The sequence below is a fragment of the Neophocaena asiaeorientalis genome, unplaced genomic scaffold (genome assembly GCF_003031525.2).
Source record: "Neophocaena asiaeorientalis asiaeorientalis breed wild unplaced genomic scaffold, Neophocaena_asiaeorientalis_V1.1 scaffold230, whole genome shotgun sequence".
NCBI lineage: Eukaryota > Metazoa > Chordata > Mammalia > Artiodactyla > Phocoenidae > Neophocaena > Neophocaena asiaeorientalis.
The window spans coordinates 864,992-885,702 of record NW_020175186.1 but is presented as its reverse complement, the minus strand read 5'-3'; the positions used below and the strand labels follow the sequence as shown (position 1 = coordinate 885,702).

General features: G+C 54.7%; 2 protein-coding genes across 2 annotated transcripts in view; both read left to right on the top strand.

The window, feature by feature from the left end:
- Positions 1–15,307, top strand: part of PTPN5 (protein tyrosine phosphatase non-receptor type 5) — a 55,184-nt gene extending 39,877 nt beyond the window's left edge. Inside the window, exons 5-16 of the mRNA XM_024764615.1 lie at positions 1,490–1,683; positions 2,224–2,331; positions 2,573–2,650; positions 3,142–3,383; positions 4,613–4,802; positions 7,144–7,228; positions 11,274–11,353; positions 11,537–11,674; positions 12,177–12,287; positions 14,444–14,604; positions 14,696–14,809; positions 15,214–15,307. Of these exons, the coding sequence (XP_024620383.1) occupies positions 1,490–1,683; positions 2,224–2,331; positions 2,573–2,650; positions 3,142–3,383; positions 4,613–4,802; positions 7,144–7,228; positions 11,274–11,353; positions 11,537–11,674; positions 12,177–12,287; positions 14,444–14,604; positions 14,696–14,809; positions 15,214–15,307 (1,595 nt within the window). The remainder of the gene's footprint in view (positions 1–1,489; positions 1,684–2,223; positions 2,332–2,572; positions 2,651–3,141; positions 3,384–4,612; positions 4,803–7,143; positions 7,229–11,273; positions 11,354–11,536; positions 11,675–12,176; positions 12,288–14,443; positions 14,605–14,695; positions 14,810–15,213) is intronic.
- Positions 15,308–19,139: 3,832 nt separating this feature from the next.
- IGSF22 (immunoglobulin superfamily member 22) overlaps positions 19,140–20,711 on the top strand; it is a 17,734-nt gene continuing 16,162 nt past the window's right edge. The window contains exon 1 of the mRNA XM_024764732.1: positions 19,140–19,248. Within this exon, the coding sequence (XP_024620500.1) occupies positions 19,140–19,248 (109 nt within the window). The remainder of the gene's footprint in view (positions 19,249–20,711) is intronic.

Sequence of the window (20,711 nt, the reverse complement as noted above, 5' to 3'; positions counted from 1 at the left end):
AGGTAGGGAGCTATACAGGGTCAGGTCTGGGTAGGAGGAGCCTGGGAGAGAAATACAGGTATCCCCAGGATCACCACATTGTTGATCCAGGCCATGCGAGATGCTCAGCAAATACTTGTCACATAACCAAGCGAGCATGCAGACAACTATGTTGGCCTCACGTGGTCTTGGCTGTGGGTGTTCTGTTGTCTCCCAACCAGAAAAGGAGTCCATTGTCCCATATATATACACAGTGATATGTGGACCGTCCCATCCCCACCATCAAGCCGTACACGTCCGTCTTGCTGGTGCCTTTCTTCTTGGCAATAGATTGGATGGTGTGGGTTTAAATGGGGAGCCCCAACCTCTGGGGCTCACTGTGGTGGTGCTGCTGGAATCTCCACACTCCACCAGGGCATCAGATCCAAGCCAGTGCTGTTCAGACTTGTTTAGTAGTGGAACCTTGTGTTGAAATCATCTTAGAGGAAACCCAGTATATGGAACGGAACAGCTCCCACGGCTGAGGCCCAGGCACAGGGACCCAGAACACTTGGTCGTAGCTGGTGCACCTGAGAAAACACCAGGGCTCCTTAAAGCACAGTTAGAAAACCAGAGGACTTTCCTGGCTGTCCAGTGGTTAAGACTTCGCCTTCCAATGCAGGGGCCGTGGGTTTGATCCCTAGTCGGGAAGCAAGATCCCACATGCCTTGTGCCCAAAAAACCAAAACGTAAAACAGAAACAATATTGTAAAAAATTCAATAAAGATTTTTAAAATGGTCCACATCAAAAACAACAACTTTAAAAAAGAAAACCAAGGGAGGACCCCCAACCCCCATTTTCGAGGTGTGGAAATTGAGGTCCAGAAAGGAGGGGGTGACTTTCCCAAGGTCACACAACCAGGGATAGACCCAGAACTGGATCTTAGCAGTTTGACATCAATTCTGCTGCACCGAGATTTTCCTCCACACCATCCTGACCACCCCCATCCCCCCTCAGTGTGGGGTCTTGAGGTGGGGAAGGGGCACGGGGCTGTGACCTTGTCAAGTGTCCAGCGTCTCCCCCCCGGCACACATACTGAGTCAGGGCACAGAGCATGAGAGACGAAAACCCAGAGGGCAGGCATGGGTGGGCTGTTCAGGGTCACAGCCTGGTCATGCCGTACTTTTTTTTCCCTCTCTTTTAGTTGAGTTTGAGGTGGTGGTTTTTCGTTTCCTTAAGGAATGGGAAAAGAATGAAGCTGTGTAAACACCACGATGTTAACTCCCTGAAAAACCTCCTGCCATTTTAACTCTGTTACTGGAGAAATCAAAGAAAAATAATTTGTCCACCCACACTTAGCTCTTTCTGACGAAGGTAGGTGAGTATTGCTTTGCTAATCGAGGGTGACTGCTGGAAGCGGAGCCAGGCTGACTGATCCCGGATTGAGAGGAAGCCACGGCAGTCCCAGAAGGAGCGGTCCGCCGGGGTCGGCAGGGCCCGGATCACCGGCCGTGTGTCTGCCTTCCGCAGGTGTCCCCCAGCCGGTAGGGATGCACGCGCTGGACCAGGCCGAGGGGCCCACGGCCTTGCAGAGAGAGATGCCACTGCCCCCGCCTCCTTCACCGCCTTCAGAGACAGCTCAGAAGCCACCACCTCGAGACGCCAGGAGCCCCTCCCTCGGTGTCAGGAGCAGCCTGTGCCTGCTGGCTGCCTCCCAGTTCCTGGTAAGGACATCACAGGCCTTGTGGGGCCTGGAGGGAGGGCGGGTTGAGGGACGGCCTCCACTTCCTCCCCGAGATGGCCGCCTGGGGACACAGAAGGATGAGGGGCCTCCGTGGCGTCCCTCGTGACTCCAGCCCTCGGGCTGGTGTGAGGAGAAGGCTGGAGTTCTGAGCCACAGCCTTGATGGATAAACCCCTCACGCCCTGACCTCAGAAGTAGGAACACAGGCCCACTCCCAACCCCCTGGCCCCGCAGCGGTTCTTCTGAGGACTTCCTGTCTCTGGAGGCATCTCTGGGAGACTCTCCTTGTTTTGTGTACCTGGTGTGGGGGGGAGGGTCCCCTCTGGGAAGGGCTTTCTCTTGCTCCCTTGAGTCAGCTCTTCTCCAGGGAGAGGTCCCAGGCCCTTGCCCCAGCTGCGCAGTCTGGGCCTTGGGGGGCCAGGTTGAGGCTGAAGGGGAGCTCTCGAGGGTGGGGAGATGGGAGTATATGGGAGCAAGGAGCCCAGGCTCCGGGCTCAGCGTGCTGCCCCCGGCCGCCCCAGCTCGCCTGCGGGATGCTCTGGCTCAGCGGCTACGGCCCCATCTGGTCGCAAAATGCCACAGACCTCATTTCCTCCGTGCTCACGCTCCTGGAGCAGCTGGGACCCTCGGTGAGTACGCTCCAGGGAGCCCCAGGGTAGGAGGGAATGCTCGGGGACCTCCAGTCCCACCAACCCCTGCCTAGGGCTTCTCTGAGTTCAGGAGATATTTACTGGCCCCTGAAGTGTTTCTCCCTGTCCCCCACCCGGACCGGGTCCAAAGTTTTCAGAGCCTTGATTTTATCCCTGTTGAAACATGAGAACTCTGCCCCGCCCCCCCATCACCCTGACCTGTTTGTCTGATGTTCTCCAGGCCTGGCTGGCTGTTGGGACCTGGGACGTCCCTAATCTGCTGCTGGTCTCTCTGTCCGTGGTCCTCGTCACCACCTTGGTAAGACTCCTCCTGAACCAGCCTCCGTGCTCCTCTTCCGTGACCCTGAGGCCCGATCCCCACCTTCTCCCATTTGACCTACAGACTAGACCTTCTGGGTAGGGCTGAGGATGGGGTACCCATCTCCTTCCACCAATGCGCCCAGCCTTGGGGGAGAGGTGCCGTCTTTCTCAAAATTGGTTTGCAGCGTTCTTGGCTGGGGAAAGGGGCTGAGGCAGGGAGAAGACTGGAGAAGGAACCCTACCCCCACCCCACGAAGAAGGCTTCAATCCACAAGAACCTGAGGGTTGGAGATGGAGGGGGCTGGGAGGACATGACAGGGGTGGAGCCTCCCATCTAGGTGAGGGATGGTGCAATGCAGACAGCTCCCAGGAGAGTAGGGCTGCTCCAGACACATGGAGGAGCAGGGGGCTCAGCTCCATGGGCACCCCCTCACCCAGGGGGGCTGCCAGAATGGCCCTCGGTCCATGATGCCATATGCCCCGAACTAGGTGTGGCACCTCCTGAGAACTCCCGCAGAGCCACCCAGCCCGCTGCCCCCCGAGGACAGGCGCCAGTCGGTGAGCCGTCAGCCCTCTTTCACCTACTCTGAGTGGATGGAGGAGAAGGTCGAGGATGACTTCCTGGACCTGGACCCTGTCCCTGAGACACCTGTGTTTGACTGCGTGATGGACATCAAGCTTGAAGCCGACCCTGCCTCACTGACTGTCAAGGCCATGGGTCTGCAGGAGAGGTGGGTTCAGTGGAGAGGTGGGCCCTGTGGGCCCTGGAGCTCTCAGCTCCCGATCGGAAGGGCAGATGCCTGACTCTGCCTCCCAGTGCCCAGGGAAGAGCTGAGCTCGTAAGCCCACCAGTGGAGACACATCCTCTTCAGGTCTGATTCACATAGATCAGGATGCCCCAAGGTGAATGCTAAGAAATGCTGTTACTACACACAAACACATGGGCATACACAAGTGTACATACGTGCACGCTCGCACATACACTTGTGGTTTGGATAGGTTTCTTTACTGCAGGACTTGTCAGGACCTTTAACGTGCTTGTAGTCATTGTAGACTGACTAAGGGGAGTGTGTGGCATTCCTCAAAGCCATCTGACCACAGAACCCTACTTTTTTTTTTTGGTTTGAACTCAATTTTTCCCCCATCCCACCCATCTAGGTCCTCACAGAGCACTGAGCTGAGCTCCCTGTGCTATACAGGTTCCCACTAGCTCTCTCTTATAGTGTCTCATAGTGTTCCACAGAGCACATGTTGGGAGGTGTCAGCACTCTCTTTTGGAGGCCTGGCTGGGTAAGCCAGATCACACCAAGGTTGAGTTGCCCACATGATGTCATGGAAAGAGCACTGGACGAGGACTCGGAAAGCCTAGCTTTTTGTTTCAGCTCTGCCACCCCCTCGCTGTGTGCTTGGGCCATTCTTGTCCCCGCTGTGGCACTCAGATCCCCTTTCCGTGTAACGAGGGCTTTCCCGTTCTGTGCCCTGAACACAGTAGGGTTGTTGCATCTGCTCATCCTCGCTGCCGCTATGCTGCCCCTGGGACCCCATCTTTCCCAGGCCTCTCCTGGATTCTGCGTCCTTGCAGACTGCCAGTCCGGGGCTGGTATACAGAAGGTCGAGCCCTGCTTCTCTGCTCCAGGCAGGCACCCTCTCTGTGAGCTTCCTGGGGCCACAGGGCTGGGAACTACCTCCAGCACTGGCAGAGGAGAGCGCTCAGGGCCCTTGCATTGAACCTTGGGAACCGGGCTGAGGCCACACTCGGCTACTCCACCACAGGCAGCCTAAGCCTCGGGGCTGAGCCGTACGCTCCCTGTGTCAGGGGTGATGTCACACCCACTCCTCTCTCTGGAGCCCAGCTGGTTCCCACCCCCATCTCTCCCTCCCTCATTGTCCTGCTCCAAGGCCCCCAGCTGATGGCCGTCCCTGACCCTGATACTCACCCCTCCTTACCCGGTCCTTCCAGGAGGGGCTCCAACGTCTCCCTGACCCTGGACATGTGCACCCCGGGCTGCAATGAGGAGGGGTTCGGCTATCTCATGTCCCCACGCGAGGAGTCGGCCCGCGAGTACCTGCTCAGCGCCTCCCGTGTCCTCCAGGCCGAAGAGCTTCACGAGAAGGCCCTGGACCCCTTCCTGCTTCAGGCAGAATTCTTTGTGAGTCCCCTTGAGCCGGCTCCCCAGCAGGGGGCAGCCCGTTCTGCACATGTTCATCCCCCCAGCAAGGCTTTGGAGCGGGGTACCCCAAACTCAGCATCTGATAGATGAACATCATTTCATTCTCACCTCTCCTACTGTCTTATTTTCTCTCTGGGCCTCAGTTTCTCATCCGGAAAATGGGAGTAAAAATAACAGGGGTATTGCAAGGATTCAAGAGGTGCAGAACGTGTGCAAAGCACCCATGGGGTGATTGGTGTTTGTGGCATTCCCAAGTCTTTATCATCCAGGACTGTGCTCTGAAAGCCTGAGAAAGACTTAGAAAGCTTTCTCTTCTTTTTTTCTTCTTTGGCCACGCCACGAGGCACCAGGTATTGAACCTGGGCCCCAGCAGTGAAAGCACTGACTCCTAACCACTGGACTGCCAGGGAATTCCTGAAAGCCTTCTCTTCTGACTCTCCCGTTTTCCCACCCTCCCCCTGCCCGACATCACCTAACATTGTTTGTCCTCCAACAGCTGCCTCCTGTTGGACTTTGAGGGGCCCATAAATGACACCCCTGTTTTACCTGCCTGAGCACTCAACCAGTTAGGAGCCAACACATGGAAAATCACAAAACCACCTTTATTTTTGCTGATAAAGGCTAGGTTTAACATGAGGATTAGGTATGTAGCAGTAGGGAACTTCCTAATACCAACCACCAGAGTGAACAAACTTTCCACCCACCCCGGGCGGTGCTGGCACCTCATAGGGGAGCCCTATAATTCTTTCTTGGCAGGAGGGCCGGGAAAGAAGGAGGAAGGAAGGGGCTGGGGCCCAAAAGCCCGGTTCCTTAATCAAACACACTTATTTGGTAACTTGCCCACCTCTGTGGGTAGGAACGGGCAAGAGGCCATGAGCATTTGGGGAGAGTCCCTCTTGGGAGAAGCCAGAGGGATGGAGAACCCGTGTGCCTCCCTCACAGCTCCCCTCGCCCTAGGCCACCCTGCTCCCTACCTGGACCCGATGGCTTTCCCCTCTGAGAAGCCCTTCATCACCCTCTGACCCGTTGCTCCAGATTCTCTAGAATGTGGCACAGCCTGCCTTACCTGAGTTCAACGAGCCCCAGACTCCTTTTCCGGACTTATATCCCCATCCCTGCAGGGACTGTCCACTTCAAACTGGGCCCCGCACCACGCCCCCACCCCGGTGCCTTCCCTGTCATCATCTCCCACCCTGGAGTCCCCTAGGAAGCCTTCCTCGACCACTCAGCCTCAGCTGCCATTCCCACAGCCACACCTCCCCTTGAGGAAAGGGCTTGCATCCCCTTGTCATCTCCAGTTCAGTAGATCATTGTCAGTTTTGCTCAGAGAGTAAGAAAGAGGGGGTGCCCACACATCCACTCCATGGGCGCTTCTGCACATGCTTTTTATTTTGAGTCTCAGAACCACCCTAGAAGGTAAGTATTATGATCCTCATCGTACAAAGCACATACTTAGTGTGTCCACAAACAATGAACACTGTAAACCATGTGAAGTCAGGTGCTAAAGCGTGTGGACAGAGGGAAAGGGCGTGAAGAGAAGACAGACACTGAGGAGTCATCCCAGAGAACATAGGTCGGGGGGAAGAGGTGAACCTTAAAGGCTGGGAAGGATTTGGGGTGATGAAGAGGGGTGGGACCGGTGCTCCCCACAAGCTGGGTGCCGTGAGCTCAGACCTGGAGGCTAGCTGGATACTGACAAATTAGCCACAGGAAGAGATGGGCACAACTGAAGGGTGGGTCTCTTCAGAGCAGCTGGTGGTGAAGAAAGGCCAGATCGGAAAAGACCTCACATTCCAGGCAGAGAAGTTCCAACTTGGAACTCTTGACATAGAGAGTGATTGGGAGGTGCAAACACAACTCTGGGAGGCCCAGAAGGAGGCTCCTTTCCTGCTGGAGAATCAGGGAAGGCTTCTTGGAGGAGGTGGCTTTATGATGGACAGGAGGACATGAGAAGATGAGGATGGGGTGGATGTTACTACAGAGTCAGCAGCACTATCCAGGGTCCTGAGGTAGAGACACCCAGAGTAGGAACACGGGTCAGTAAAACCACTCAGTGTGGCTGCAGGACAGGGTGCAGAAGAAGGCAGTGATTTGCCAGGTCACTTTTTCTTCTGTTCTTCTTTGAGTGTCTACTATGTGCCAGGCTGGCCCCCAATAAACAATGGTGATAATAACATTTATTATGCACTCAGCGTGTGCCAGGTCTGTTCTAGATACTTTTTATGTGCACTAACTCATTTAATAGTCAGTGTTTGTTGAATGAATGCATGCACTTAAGTCAACCCACCTCTCCTCACACCCCCACATCCTCCTCCTGCAGGAAATTCCCATGAACTTTGTGGATCCGAAAGAGTATAACATCCCTGGGCTGGTGCGGAAGAACCGGTACAAAACCATCCTTCCCAGTGAGTACTCACTGCCCCAGGGGGTGGGGGCAGGCTCCCCCTCACCTGGGTGCCACTTCACCCTGAGGAAGGCCTTAACCCCAGAGTGGGCCTCCACAGTCACGAGGAGAGGGGACGGAGGGTGCAGGTACCCAGTGAAGGGAAACACCCCCTTTAGAGGGTAGAGGGCTCCTTGTTCCTTCACACAGCACTTTCCAGACCCTTGCCCTGTGGAAGCCCAGAGAGAAAGAGGAACAATAACAGCAGCTCCTAGACAGTTCGTGGTGGCTGAAAAGTCTTATCACATCCTTGGTCTCTTCAGAATGGGCAGATTTTAAAGAGAGGACATTAAGGCTCAGAGAGGATAAGTGGCTCATCGACTGTCACACAGCTAAGACATACAGAACTGAGTTTCAAACCGGGCCTGTGACCCCAGAATTGGGCTCTTTTGTCCACCTTGAGTTCAGTTTGGCCAGATTGTGAGTCCTCTAACAGGCAGAGCCACCCCATAAGGGAACGAGCTGCCTGTCCAGTAGTAAGCTCCCCATCAGTCAGGGTATTCAAGCTAGACTGCGTGAGCAGTCCCCTGGAAGGTCTGATAGGGATTTTCCCCCTTTGGAGGCAGTTAGACCAGGCGACCTGATATTCCTCTTTTAGCCCCGGAGTGTCATTTTCAGGTAATTTTCATCAAGTCCCTATCTGCCTGTCACCCCTGCCAAGTTCTGGCCCCTGGCCCCAGGGCTAGCTTAGAGGGTGATATATTGAAAGCAAATCCACAAACCTACTCCACTCAGTTTATGGAGTAACGAGGCTTTAAAAAAGCAGTTTTGCCATTAGCAACTCCAACAACATGTAAGATGTCATGACTTATTTTTAACTTTTAAAATATCGACTTGTGGTTGCTATGGTTACACAGTGTCTAGGTAGTTCCGGTTAAACAAAGCACCATTTAAGGCCAGGATGCAATATTCAGGGCTGCTCACCTCTTCCCTCCTCTTGCCGCCCTCCACCCACCCAGCCCAACCTGGAGGGAGGGGTTCGGGTACCCCACAACCTAGGGCTTTGCTGGCCACTCAGAATAGCCACTGGGGGAATATGGGAGCCAGGCCATCACTCCATTTGGTCCCCACTGGATTCCTGAGAAGACTCCAGCCTCCAGCCATGCCCTGAGCCTCCAGGTCCCCGAGCCCAACAGAGACCTTCTCTGTGGCCAACAAGAATTGACCCTGTGCCTTCAGAGACCAGGCTAGGGTGTATGGCAAAGCCCCCTCTCAGATCCGGGACACCCAAAGGTTTGCTTTCTCATTCATTCTACACCATGCCCAGGGCCTGAGAATTCAGACATGAATGAGACACAGACTCTGTGCACAGGGAGCTCGCAGTCTAGTGAGAGAGAGATCCATGGACAGTTCCAGTACAGAGTGACCCAGCAGGCAGCATTGAGGACAAGATACAGGGGAGCTGCACCTATATGAATGAATGAATGAATACCCCTCAAATCTAGCTCCCCCTCTCCAACTTCACTGCCAAATTACTTTTTTTGGGGTGAGGGCTTCCATGTTACCCAGTGATTTTGGGGGGTCGGACTTGCATGTTGCACAATTCCAGGGGTGCCATTTACATGGACTGCATTGACATAGTGCCCCCTGGAGTTGTGCAGGGCAGGGCAGCCCTCTGACCCTGACACTTCTTATGTGGATCATTACAGTAATCTAACTAGTCTCCTGAGTCCCACATTCTCTCCTTCTGTCCATCTCCTACCATTGTCACCAAAATGACACAAAACAGAAAACTAATCATGTCATTCTCCTCTTTAAACACTGTCACTGTTACCCCGTAATCCTTGGGTTGAGGTCCAGCCTTATGAGCATGGTTTATTGGACCCTTTGTCAGCTGGTTCCTCTCCAGCCTCATCTCTCCCCAACTCCCACCTGGCCCTGTACACTTAAATTGGACAGAGCAGTGCTCCCTACTCTGCTTTCTACTGGTCCTTCAAACCCAACCCAGGTGCCCCCTCTTCCATCTGAGCCAAGTCAAGTCCCCTCTGTTCCCTTGTCCCCAGTGCTCACAGGCCATACACTGCTCGACCGCCTGCCCAGCAGTAGGGGACAGACACCGGGCCTGGATGATCTAGGAGCCCCCGTGCTCAGGCAGTGTCAGGCTCAGAGTCCACGCTCGGTAGGGTCAGTAGAACCATCACCATTCTCACGGTGGTTCTTTAATATCAAAGGCCCTGGTGTCTAGCCAGGGGGGTCTAGTGCCCACTTCTGAGTCGTAATCTGGGCAGGCACCACGAGGAGGAGGGAGGTGGCCCACACAGTGCTGCCTCTCCTCTCTCCCGCTGGTCACCCCAAGCCTCCTTCCATTTACCCTCGCTCTTCCCCATACCTGACGCCCCTCCACTCCCTCCACAGGAGCTGCCCTGTCCCCACCTCCCCCCCGCCCCCATCACCTGCCCAAACCTCAAGCACTGGGGCCAGGGTATGAAAGGGCCAGAGAGGGGAGGCTTTGTGGGTGTCATGTCCCATTTCATCTACTGGGTTTGGGATCCTTCTTTTTTTTTTTTTTTAATGTCTTTATTGGAGTATAATTGCTTTACAATGGTGTGTTAGTTTCTGCTGTATAACAAAGTGAATCAGCTATACGTATACATATGTCCCCATATCCCCTTCCTCTTGCGTCTCCCTCGCACCCTCCCTATCCCACCCCTCTAGGTGGTCACAGAGCACTGAGCTGATCTCCCCGTGCTATGCGGCTGCTTCCCACTAGCTAGCTATTTTACATTTGGTAGTGTATATATGTCCATGCCGCTCTCTCACTTCGTGGGATCCTTCTTTTAACCTGTTAGCTTATAGTGGAACTGGTAATGATGGCAGTAATAACAGCAGATACGTGCCCTATAGTGTTCACCATATGCTGGGCCAAGTTACGGGTCTGAGGACTCATTAACATCTACTCTTGAACGTTTACAAGATGAGTGAGGTTGTGATGGAAGGAATGTCCCTAGTTTACAGAGAAGGCACAGGGGGACTAAGTAAATGGCCTACACTGACACTGCCAGGACTTGAACCAGCCTTACTGGTCAGTGGTGTAGGCTCCTGACCGCTCCTCACACGGCCTTTGAGAGCCCCATATGGGGCACACTGGCAGGGCCTTTAGTCCAGCCCTCCCTCCACAGAAGAGACCCTGGGGCCAGAGAAGGGAGAAGACAGCCAATTGGTGACAAAGCCAGACCAGAGCCCCGGGCCCCAGGCCCCAGCTTCCTGCCCACCCCACAATCTGCCAGCTCAAGCCCAGCTTCTGCAGGCTCACAGAGCAGACTAGTCAATACAGGGAGGCTGTAGCTGGAACAAAACAAACCCAGGAAGAAGAGCAGGACGTTGTGAGAATCTGCTGCTGTGGGATTTGACGTGTGAATAGATGGGGGTAGGGAGGAACCCTTGTGCACGTGTGTGCCATCTCATCTCAGACGTGGAAGACTTTACTCCTTTCATAGTAATATTCTCCCTCAGCGTCCTACCCAAATCTTAGCTATAAAGTGCTTTACAGTTTAACATTGCACTTTCCCGTCTGTTTTCTTATTTATCTTCCCGACAATCCTAGGAAGTAGGCATCTTTACCCCCATATTACAGATCAGAAAACTGAGGCTTAGAAAGGCCATGTGCTTTACAAGCTTACACGGCACGTTGGGGACAGTGTATACTCGAACTCAGCCCTGCTGTCCAGGATTCATCCTCTGGGGAATTCCTTACTGATTTAGCTTTCTCCTCCCCAGAACGTGAGGCACAGTGAGGACAGGGAAGCTTAAGGGACACATGGCAAGGGGCGGCATGGATCCTACAGAGGGAGAGACCTAAGGCCTCTCTCTGTACTGTCCTCTTCGACCTGGGCCTCACCTGCCTGAGCGGGCCACAGGGATGGGTCAGTGTTTTGCTTCTGGGCAAGGGAAGAAGGAACTTTAAGTTCCAGAAGAAATGTGGGTGCCCTGAAATGGGGCAAAGTGGGCTCTGCACCAGGGGGACTGCATATGTTAAATCCCAACCTCACCTGTCTCCCTCACCCCAGACCCTCACAGCAGAGTGTGTCTGACCTCACCAGACCCTGACGACCCTCTGAGTTCCTACATCAACGCCAACTACATCCGGGTATGTAGCCCCATCCCGATGGCCTCTCCCTGAAAGGGAGGCCCGAGTCAATGGGATCCATCCTCTAGGCTCGTCCCTAAGCCCAGGTGGCTCCTGCCAGCCCCCCAGAAGAGCCTGAGTGTGGGGACTGGGCCCCAGGAGCACGGCCTCTGACCCTGATGGCCTGGCCTTGGCTGGCCGCAGGGCTATGGTGGGGAAGAGAAGGTGTATATCGCCACTCAGGGACCCATCGTCAGCACAGTTGGCGACTTCTGGCGCATGGTGTGGCAGGAGCACACGCCCATCATTGTCATGATCACCAACATCGAGGAGATGAACGAGGTAGGCACCCCTGTACCTTACCAGGTGTCTGCTGCTTTGTGCCCTGAGCTAAGCGTCTTGTTTCTGTATTAATCCTTACAGCAGTTTTGTGAGGTTGGTATGTTCACCTCACTGCCTGCCAAGGGGAGGAAACGTGAGGCTCAGCGAAGTTAAGTCAGTTGCTCAGAGCCGCACAGAGTCAGAGGCAGAGCCTGGAGCTGTGGCCTCTCCACCTCCAGGGCTCAGGATCTTAAACACGATGCTCTGCTGCCACTCAGCCTGCCAGGGCTGATGCTGGCTACTAGAAGTCCTTCAAAATGGGTATTATGTCCATGTTCCAGATAAGGAAACTCAGGCTCAGAAAAGGGAAGTAACTTACAGGTTATGAAGCTGAGATTTGAACTCTCTAACTGCAAACCTACTGCCCTGTTACCTCTCTTCCCGCTGGCCTGGGGGTGGGGGGTATTGGGGAGAGTATGTCTGGGGTGCTGGGAGTATCACAGCCTTATCTGGGCCCCTGCAGAAGTGCACCGAGTATTGGCCGGAGGAGCAGGTGGTGTACGACGGCGTGGAGATCACTGTGCAGAAAGTCATCCACACTGAGGATTACCGGCTCCGACTCATTGCTCTCAGGGTGAGGCCTGGGGTTGGACTGGGCTGGGCAGATGGGGGACTCCACAGCCAACAGGGTCCCAGAGGCCATGATAGCTGAAATTAAGGCGTGTGTCACTCCCAGGATTTACTGATAAGCAGGGACGAGGGAGAGTGTGATGAATAGACTTGGAGGCCAGAAGAAGGACCAAACCCTCAGTGCATTTCATATCGTTAGGTTCTCTCCATCCACACTGTCATTCATAATGTCTTCCAGCTCTGCTTGAAATGTACCCAAGGCCAGGACTGTCTGGAAAAGGGGGCTTCAGCAGCTTCTGGCACTGTCCTTGTAACTGAGCTTTGAGATCCTGCCTAGAAACATCCCTTTAGCTGAGCTTCCAGCCTGTAGTATGACACCGTCCACCAGAGGGCAGGCACTCCTTGCTGCATTTGGGCTGCACAGGGAGGTTGTGGTTGCACAGAAAAAGGAAGAAAAAAAAAAAAAGAGAGAAGAAGACATACGAAAAATGAACAATTACAGAACAGCCCAAAAGAGTGGGGGGAGGCATCCTCCCGCCCTGAGGTTGTGCCTCTTCCAGGCTCAGCATAAGAGGAGATTGTTCCTTTGGAGTCAGGAGAACCAGTGCGTTCTGTTTTAGAGAAATCTTATGACCCATGTTTGGGGGAAGTGGTGCCACTGTAATAACCCAAAGTCTGGAAGGTGAGCTGGATGCCGGTAAGCTGACATCCTATCCAGAAACAGCCTAGGAGGTCCACTGATGCTGGCAGCCACAGGGCCTGGATAGGATGTCAAGGGCCTGAGACTTGTTCCTCTGAGCTGCCCCCTCCCACTGGAGCAGGTGAAAGAGGGGGTGTCAAGGAGAGCTCAGCCCCTGGAGGACTGGTGCCAATTAAGCATCTCCAAGATACAGGCTTGCTTGTGGGCGGAAAGGGCCAGGAGGTAGAGGGCAGAGGCCATGGTAGCTGCCACAGCCTGATAACACAGGGGTGCAAGGAACCAGCTTCCTTTTTCCCCCCAAAAGATATGCTGGGGCTGTCTCATCTTCTCAGTGCTGCCGGACTGGTTAGGGAAGAATTGGGACAACTTGGGGCTTGGGGGTATTTACTTCTGTCCATAAACCTTTACAAGCACCTGCTCTGAGCCTGGTTCTGGGTTGGGTACTGGGAACACAGAGCTGTCCAAAGCCTGGACTCTCTCCTCAAGGAGCACCTATAAAATGGTAAGTACTGACATAGAAATAGGTAAGAGCACAGAAGAAGGACCCTTTGTCAGCTAGGGTGCTTAGGGAGGGCTTCCTGGAAATGGTGGTGCTGAATGGGGTTCTGAAGGATGAGTAAGAGTTGGCTAGGGAGCAAAGAAGTGGAGAGAGCATTCCAGGCAGAGAGAAAGTAAAAGTAAGGGCGTGGAAGATAGAAGAGCTCTATGTGTGTATACGTGGAGGAGGTGGGGGAAGCAGAGGTTTGATCTGCAAACCATTTGGAGTGCAAGAGAATCAAGCGCAGGCTCACAGGAGCAGGAGTTGGGCCTGGAGGGTAGATACTGAACCATGTGTCTTAACTGCCTGGCTGAAGACTGGGGACGGTGGGTTTGATTCTAAGAGCGATGACAGCCATCAAAGAGTTCTGAGCAGCAGAGCAGCCTGTGCTGTAGACAGACCGTTTTGACCACGGTGGAGCTGAGGCTGTCAGGGAGGAGATGGGAGGGTCTCACACAGTCGAGAGATGATAAAGACCGAAGTGGAGGCGGTGGTGGTGGAGAGGATAGCACGGAGGGGGGAACACTTGCTGGGGTTGGAGGTGGGCACGGAAGTATACTGAGGCAAGAGGAAGGGTCCCAGGGCTCTTGCGGGGTGACTGGGCTGTTAAGGGGTGACCAGGAGACAGGAGTGAATTGGAGAAGGGACTTTTTGCCTCTCTTGGATGATCTTGGAGTTGCTGGGGCAGAACCCACGTGAAGACCAGTGCTGACGCTGCTGACCAGCCCCTGCTGCCCGCCTGGCTTCGGGTCTCTGTCTGGTGCCACTGGGTGATGTGGTATAGCTGGCAGAGGCCCGAGGCCCCACTCCCTGTGGCCTCCCTCCTGTGTGTTTCCTCCTTCCCTCCATCTCCATCTCTGGGCTGATCTGTGGGCTCATAGAGTTCACGTGTGTCTGGGGTGGGCCTCTGTGTCCTGGACAGAGTGGCACAGAAGAGCGAGGCCTGAAGCATTACTGGTTCACATCCTGGCCTGACCAGAAGACCCCAGACCGGGCCCCCCCACTCCTGCACCTGGTGCAGGAGGTGGAGGAGGCAGCCCAGCAGGAGGGGCCCCGCTGCGCCCCCATCGTCGTCCACTGCAGGTGGGTCCTCCCAGACACCCACGAGGGCAGGGCGGCTTCCCCCAGCCCTAGGCTGCCCTGCCCCTCACCCACCCACGCCCTCGGCCCTCAGTGCAGGGATTGGGAGGACGGGCTGCTTCATCGCCACTAGCATCTGCTGTCGGCAGCTGCGGCACCAGGGCGTGGTGGACATCCTGAAGACCACGTGCCAGCTCCGTCAGGACAGGTCAGCCCGTGGGCAGGGTCTGAGCACGTGGTGAGCTAGAGCCCTGGGGGCAGCAGAGAGAGGCTGACGTGTGCATAGGGTGAGGGTTAGGGGGACACACTCCGTGGCGACTGACCAGCAGACAGGAAGTAGGGAGGACAGATGGGTGAAGGAACCGGATCCAGGCAGTTGGTGGCTGGATGAAGAGGGGAGAGAAACTGGGGGGGGGGGGGGGACATGTCACCTGTGTCCCTGCTGTCTGTGCCAGAGCTGGGAGGGACAGGAAAGGGCAGGGGGAGTGGCTGGCCAGGGTTGGCTTCTCTAAGCTGCACAGAGTCCCCGATGTGCCTCAGATGACTGGCATGCTGTGGATCTGGGGGCAGGTCCCTCCGTGACCCCATCCCCACTGTGCGTCTGCCGGGCAGGGGCGGCATGATCCAGACGTGTGAGCAGTACCAGTTCGTGCACCACGTCATGAGCCTCTACGAGAAGCAGCTGTCCCGCCAGTCCCCCGAGTGACCACACTCCTCCCCGAGGTCCTCTGGGTACCACCCAGCCTGAGTCTGGGCCCTCATCCCGGCCACACCCAGAGCCCTGCCTCGGGTCCAGCCTGCCCCCTGTCCCTCCCGCTTCCTTCTCCTCAGTCTGCTCCCCAGCCTGGGCCTGGCCCCTGCCTCCCCCCACAACGTAGCTCTTCCTACTGTACATATTGGGGAGTGGGGGGGGGGAGGGGTGTGCCAGGCCAGGCCCGGGGCCCCAGGGCCTGACCCGCTGCGCGACCTGGGGCCTCAGTTTTTAATGATGGTTCCATTGCTACTTGATCCAAAACATTTCCGTGCCGCACTCCATGTGTCCTGCTGCAGCGTGTTCTGTCTGTCCATCCATCTCTGCCGTCTGTACCGGACACTGTGTCTCCTCAGCCCGGGAGAAGGGTAATGAGCTCCAGCCCCCAAGTGGCCCCGGCAGAGGTGCCTGCCCCCGGCCCCCAGCCCCACTTCTCCCAACAGGCAGATTGCACTTTGCCCCTAGTTACTGGGACCAGGATAAGGACGGGGGGCCTGAGGACCTGGAGGTCAGGCACAGGGAGCTCCTGAGGGGGTGGCAGAAAGATCTCAGCTGGGGGAGAGGTCTCTGGGTGGTGGTGGTGGGAGGAGTATCGCAGCCAGGGTGGCCTCTGGGTGTCAGATGCCCGCAGGAGGCAGTGAGCAACCCGCAAGGCATCAGGGAGGAAGGGGACAGATGGGGACAGTGAACCTAGAGGACCTGGGCCACGATGGGAGAGGGGGAGCTCCGAGCGTGGGGTGGGGACTCGGCCCCAGATATGTGTGAAACATTTTTCGGTGTCACTGTGGGAAATCCCTCCCAGAAGTCTCACCGCGTGTAGCTCTGCGTGTGTCCCATGTCCATGCGTGTGTTGAGAGCCCGTCAGCAGGGCATGCATGACTCTTTGGCAACATGTGTTATCTTGGAGCCACGTGTTTTTATTGCTGACTTTAAGTACTTATTCCACGGCAGACAGAGACATTTGGTGTCTTTTTATAATTTGCTCATGGTCATTGAATAGAGCAATAAATGGAGCATTTTGAGCAAAACTGGGTCTGTGTGATTGCCTCTCCCCTCCACTCCCTGTATCTCCGTCTTTGTATACACACACACACACACACACACACACACACACACACACACACACACACCCTGGCCCTCAAGATCCATGGGACCCCCTTGTGGATGCTGGGAGTGTGGCTTGAATCCAGATTTGAAAAGCCAAAGTCCATCGAGCAGGATCCTCACATACCCCCACCGTCTCACCCAGCCAGGAGCCAGGGGCCATGGGGAGCCACAGGGACAGGTGTTGGAGGTTTCCAGAGAAGGAAAAGTGTCTGGCAGGCCACCAGCTTCGACAGATGGGCCAAGGCTGGAGCAGGGAGACCTTCAGCTCACTCAGGCCCCTCCCTGTTGGCCAGCCCACTTATCCCTTGTTAGCCCCGCAGGTCCCAAGAGCAGCTGCAAGCCAGCAATTTCCCCTGTAAGGCCTGGGCTGAGAGGAAGCCCCACCCAAGGAGCCTGGGGAATCTGCCCCTAGGCAAAGACGCTGTGCCTCCTAGACATTCCTGCTCTATTCTTATCCCAGCCCCCAGGGATGCAGCAAAAGTAGTTGTCATGCCCTTGATGACAGGTGTGGGTCAACCCAGGGCAGGAGGGAGTCCAGGGCAGGGCTGCTAACCAGCAGGTCCTTACAAGGTAGCCTTGAGTGGGCTGGTTGAGGGTATACTACAGACAATGAGGAAAGAACAGGGAGTGCTTGGGCAGCTGGGACGGAGGGCCCAGAGTAGGGGGGCCTGCTCTCCAGCCACCCTGCAACAAGAGGGTGGGCTCTCCTACCCTTCTGCCCAGAATAGGGGGGTTGGGCGGTAGAAACGGGAGCGGGGAAAAGAGCTAACAATTCCCCCTCTTCTCCTGGGGTGGCCCTGTGAGGCCACTCGGCCTCTGCAGGCACCACATGTAGAGCACAACATGAACGGTGCCCCCTGGATTTGTGCAAAATTACAGACCTGCCAGACTCTCCCTAACTCACCCCCTCCTGGTCCCTGGAAAACACAGACCTGTCGCTTTGTTCCCCAAGCCCTGTTGGCCACACACACACACACACACACACACACACACACACACACACACACACACACTGCCATGCAGCTCAGAAGGTCCCACCCGGCAGCAGTGAGAACAAAAAGCTCTGCACAAGGGAACAGAAAAAGTACCCCGGGACCACCACCCTCAGCCACCTGCCTGCCCCATGCCCCACATTTCCTCCAGCCCTGGCCTCAGTCCCCCCACCCCCCAAAGCAGTGTGCCAGCTCGCTGGGACAGCTGCAGAGCCTGAGTAAGGGATCGCCCCCAGGGGGCCAGATACTTAAGGAACCAGTGACTCCTGGTGGCCCCATTGCTGCGGCAAAGGAAGAAGGAGACTGGTCAGTCTACAGCCCAGGCACCAGCTGCACCTCCAAAGCTGCGGGTGGACACAGCATTCGAGGGTTACAAGGGATTGGTGACACGAAGGTAAGGCTTGCATCTTCCCTCAGGGAAGGGGCAGAATCTGCTAACTTCTGAGCCCAGAGGGGGACAGCAGGAGCTGGGACAGGGGAGTGGTCTCAGAACCCGGAGGGAGAAGCAGGCCAGGCAGAGAGAGATCATGGGATGAGGGGGTTAACTTTAGCCCCAAACCTTCTAATTTGGAAGAAGGCTTTGGGGTCCCCTGGAAGGACACTGGACTGGGAGTCAAGAGGCCAGGATTCTAGTCCGGGTGACCTTGGACAGGTTATTTCTCTGACATCAGTTTCTCATAAACAAAATAGAGGTTTAAAAACCACCACTCTGGTTAAATAAAAGATGGTAAGTATACCCATTCGTTGGAATACTGTGTAGCTGTTAACGAGGATGGGGAAACTTTACGAACTGGGATGGAAAGATCTGAAAGATGCAGAAAGTGAAAAGAGGGCTGAATAGGCTACCTTATGTGTTTAAAAAGGGTAGAGACAAAAACATATTCATATTTGCATATTTGCATGAAGGAGCTCCAGAAGAAGCCCAGAGACCACAAGTGGTTACCTGCTGGGGAGGGCTGGGAGAGGAGGGGCTTGGGAGCCGGAGGGAGCCTCTTCACATAGATGTTTATATTGTTTTAATTTTAACTATATGATTGAATTACCAATTCAAAAAAAAAAAGTATAAGAAATAAAACTCAATCTCTGTCCTTAACATGTCGCAGACGAAAGCAGAGCTGTAGCAATGCTTTGTCATCTGTCTTAGCATTCCCCCAATGCCAGGGCTCCCCAGGGCCCAGCAAGAAGATCCGCAGTTTCCTTTCAAGGCCTGCTCCAGTGTGGCTTAGTCAGGAAGTTCCTTCTCAGGTCTGACTTCATTCTCTCCTGATAAAACCTCCAGCAGTGCCCCCCTAGTTCCATGTAGCTATCAGTAGTTATCCTCAACTCCCTCTGGGCCTTACTGGGTGTGCTGGGTAAGTCTAAATCCTACCTCCTCTCCCTCCAAGTACTTGGAATAGTTTGGCACTAGTCAGTGGGGGACAGGCCCATTGGTCCTTGTAGCCAACCAGGGAAAGGGAGACACTAAGGGAAGAGAAGAGAGGCCAGAGAGAAGAGCCTTGCTGCCCAACCTCTCCTCACCTTCTCCTGTGCACAGCCATTTCCCCCTGTGTCTACCTGTCCCATCCCTTCCCCCCCCCACACACACACATAAGAACATCTCTGAATCTCCCTCTTGCTCCCTTCCTTGTCCTTCATGGCCTCATCCTCTCCCTGGTCCTCCCAGGTGAGTGCCCACGCCTGCTGTCACCATGACGACCATTCACCACAAGGAGATGCTTCAGGAGCACGTGTCCATGGAGTTCTCCAGTTCCACCACCCACATGCAGACCTTCTCCCAGACAACCAAGATCGTGGGAGGCAAGTAGAATGGGATGGCTGGAGGAGGGGGTCAGTAATCAGGTAGGGGCAGCCTTTCTTCTTCCTCCAGTATTTGCGACTGCTGGGCCCCTCGAGAGCCCAAGATACCACCAGCAACCCTTCCCAACCTGTGTTTCTAATCTGTGCTTTGATAAAGCTTAGCCAGCCAGTTGCTCACCCACAGATCCAACCTCCAGAAAAAAAGTCACATGGATGTGTGTGAGTGATTGATGAACTCTCAGTTGCTTAAGGTCAGAGCCATAGGCAAATACCATCTCTGATGGTAGAATTCCAGGCATGGAGGAAGTTAGGGAGGTAGCAACCTTATCTACCTATGAATAATAATGCTGGCCCTGCCTCGAGAAGACCTGGAGCTGCCAGTGGAGAGAAGATGAACACAAAAACAACTGACTTGAGCTTCCAGGCACTCAGCCCTTGGGGACCAGACTTGGGGGAGGGCAGATCCAAGGGAAAGCTGAGAAACAGTCTCAGAGCAGAACAGACTGTTTTAGTCATGTCTCTAGAGGAAAGTGATTAAAAGATGGCCAGGGACCAGGATATTGAATTCCTGTCCTCCCAGTCATTGCCCCCTCCTTCAGAGTCCTCTGTGCACAGAGGTGAAGACCAGATAAACACTTTACACCAATTCCTCCTGGCCAGTGAGGCAGAGCTAGTGGAACAGCCGGGACTCAAGACCAGAAGTTGCAAACTCAATTGACTATAGTAGCGATTCTCAGCCCTGACTGCGCACCAGGGTCACCTTAGTGTAGGAGTGGGGGGAGAGGGGAGTGAAAAAAAACAGCGATATGTGAGTCAGAGGGTTAAATCTGGTGGGTTTTTGTTTTTTGTTTTTTTAAGATCTCCGGGGATTCTGACGTGCAGCCAGTGTTGAAAACCACTGGCCCATAGTGTCCAGGCAGGGAACATAAATGCAGAAAAAAGACTGAGGTGAACTGGACAGGATGTAGTCCATCTAAAGGGACAGTCACTCTTCACCTCCCTCCCACTGACTGTTCTGTTACCATATGGGAATGTGAGTCCAGTGCTGAGGATCCAGAAATCTGCATTTTTATGTGAAATCTCTCAGTTTTTAGATGTAGGGCTATTTTTTGTTTAAACATTGTAAAGGTCAAATAAAAAACCATGTGTAGACCAGGTGCAGCCTTTAGAACTCTGGTCACTATTTAATGCTACTGGGGGACCAGAACTTCCAGAAGAGAAGCCCAAGAGACCCATAAAATCCCAAAGACAAGTTTCCGTCTAAGAGAGAAAAAAGTAGAACTCAAGGCTTTGACCCAATAAAGATTGACCAGGGGATGGATGAGGCGTTGGCTCCCCTAGTGGTTGACATTTGCCATAACACAATGACCCACCGACTCTTTAAGGTCCTTGTTTCTCGGCCAGTGCTGGTCCTGCCCCCCCCCCCGCCAACCCAAAATCCTCCTCACCCCACCCCAGAAAAG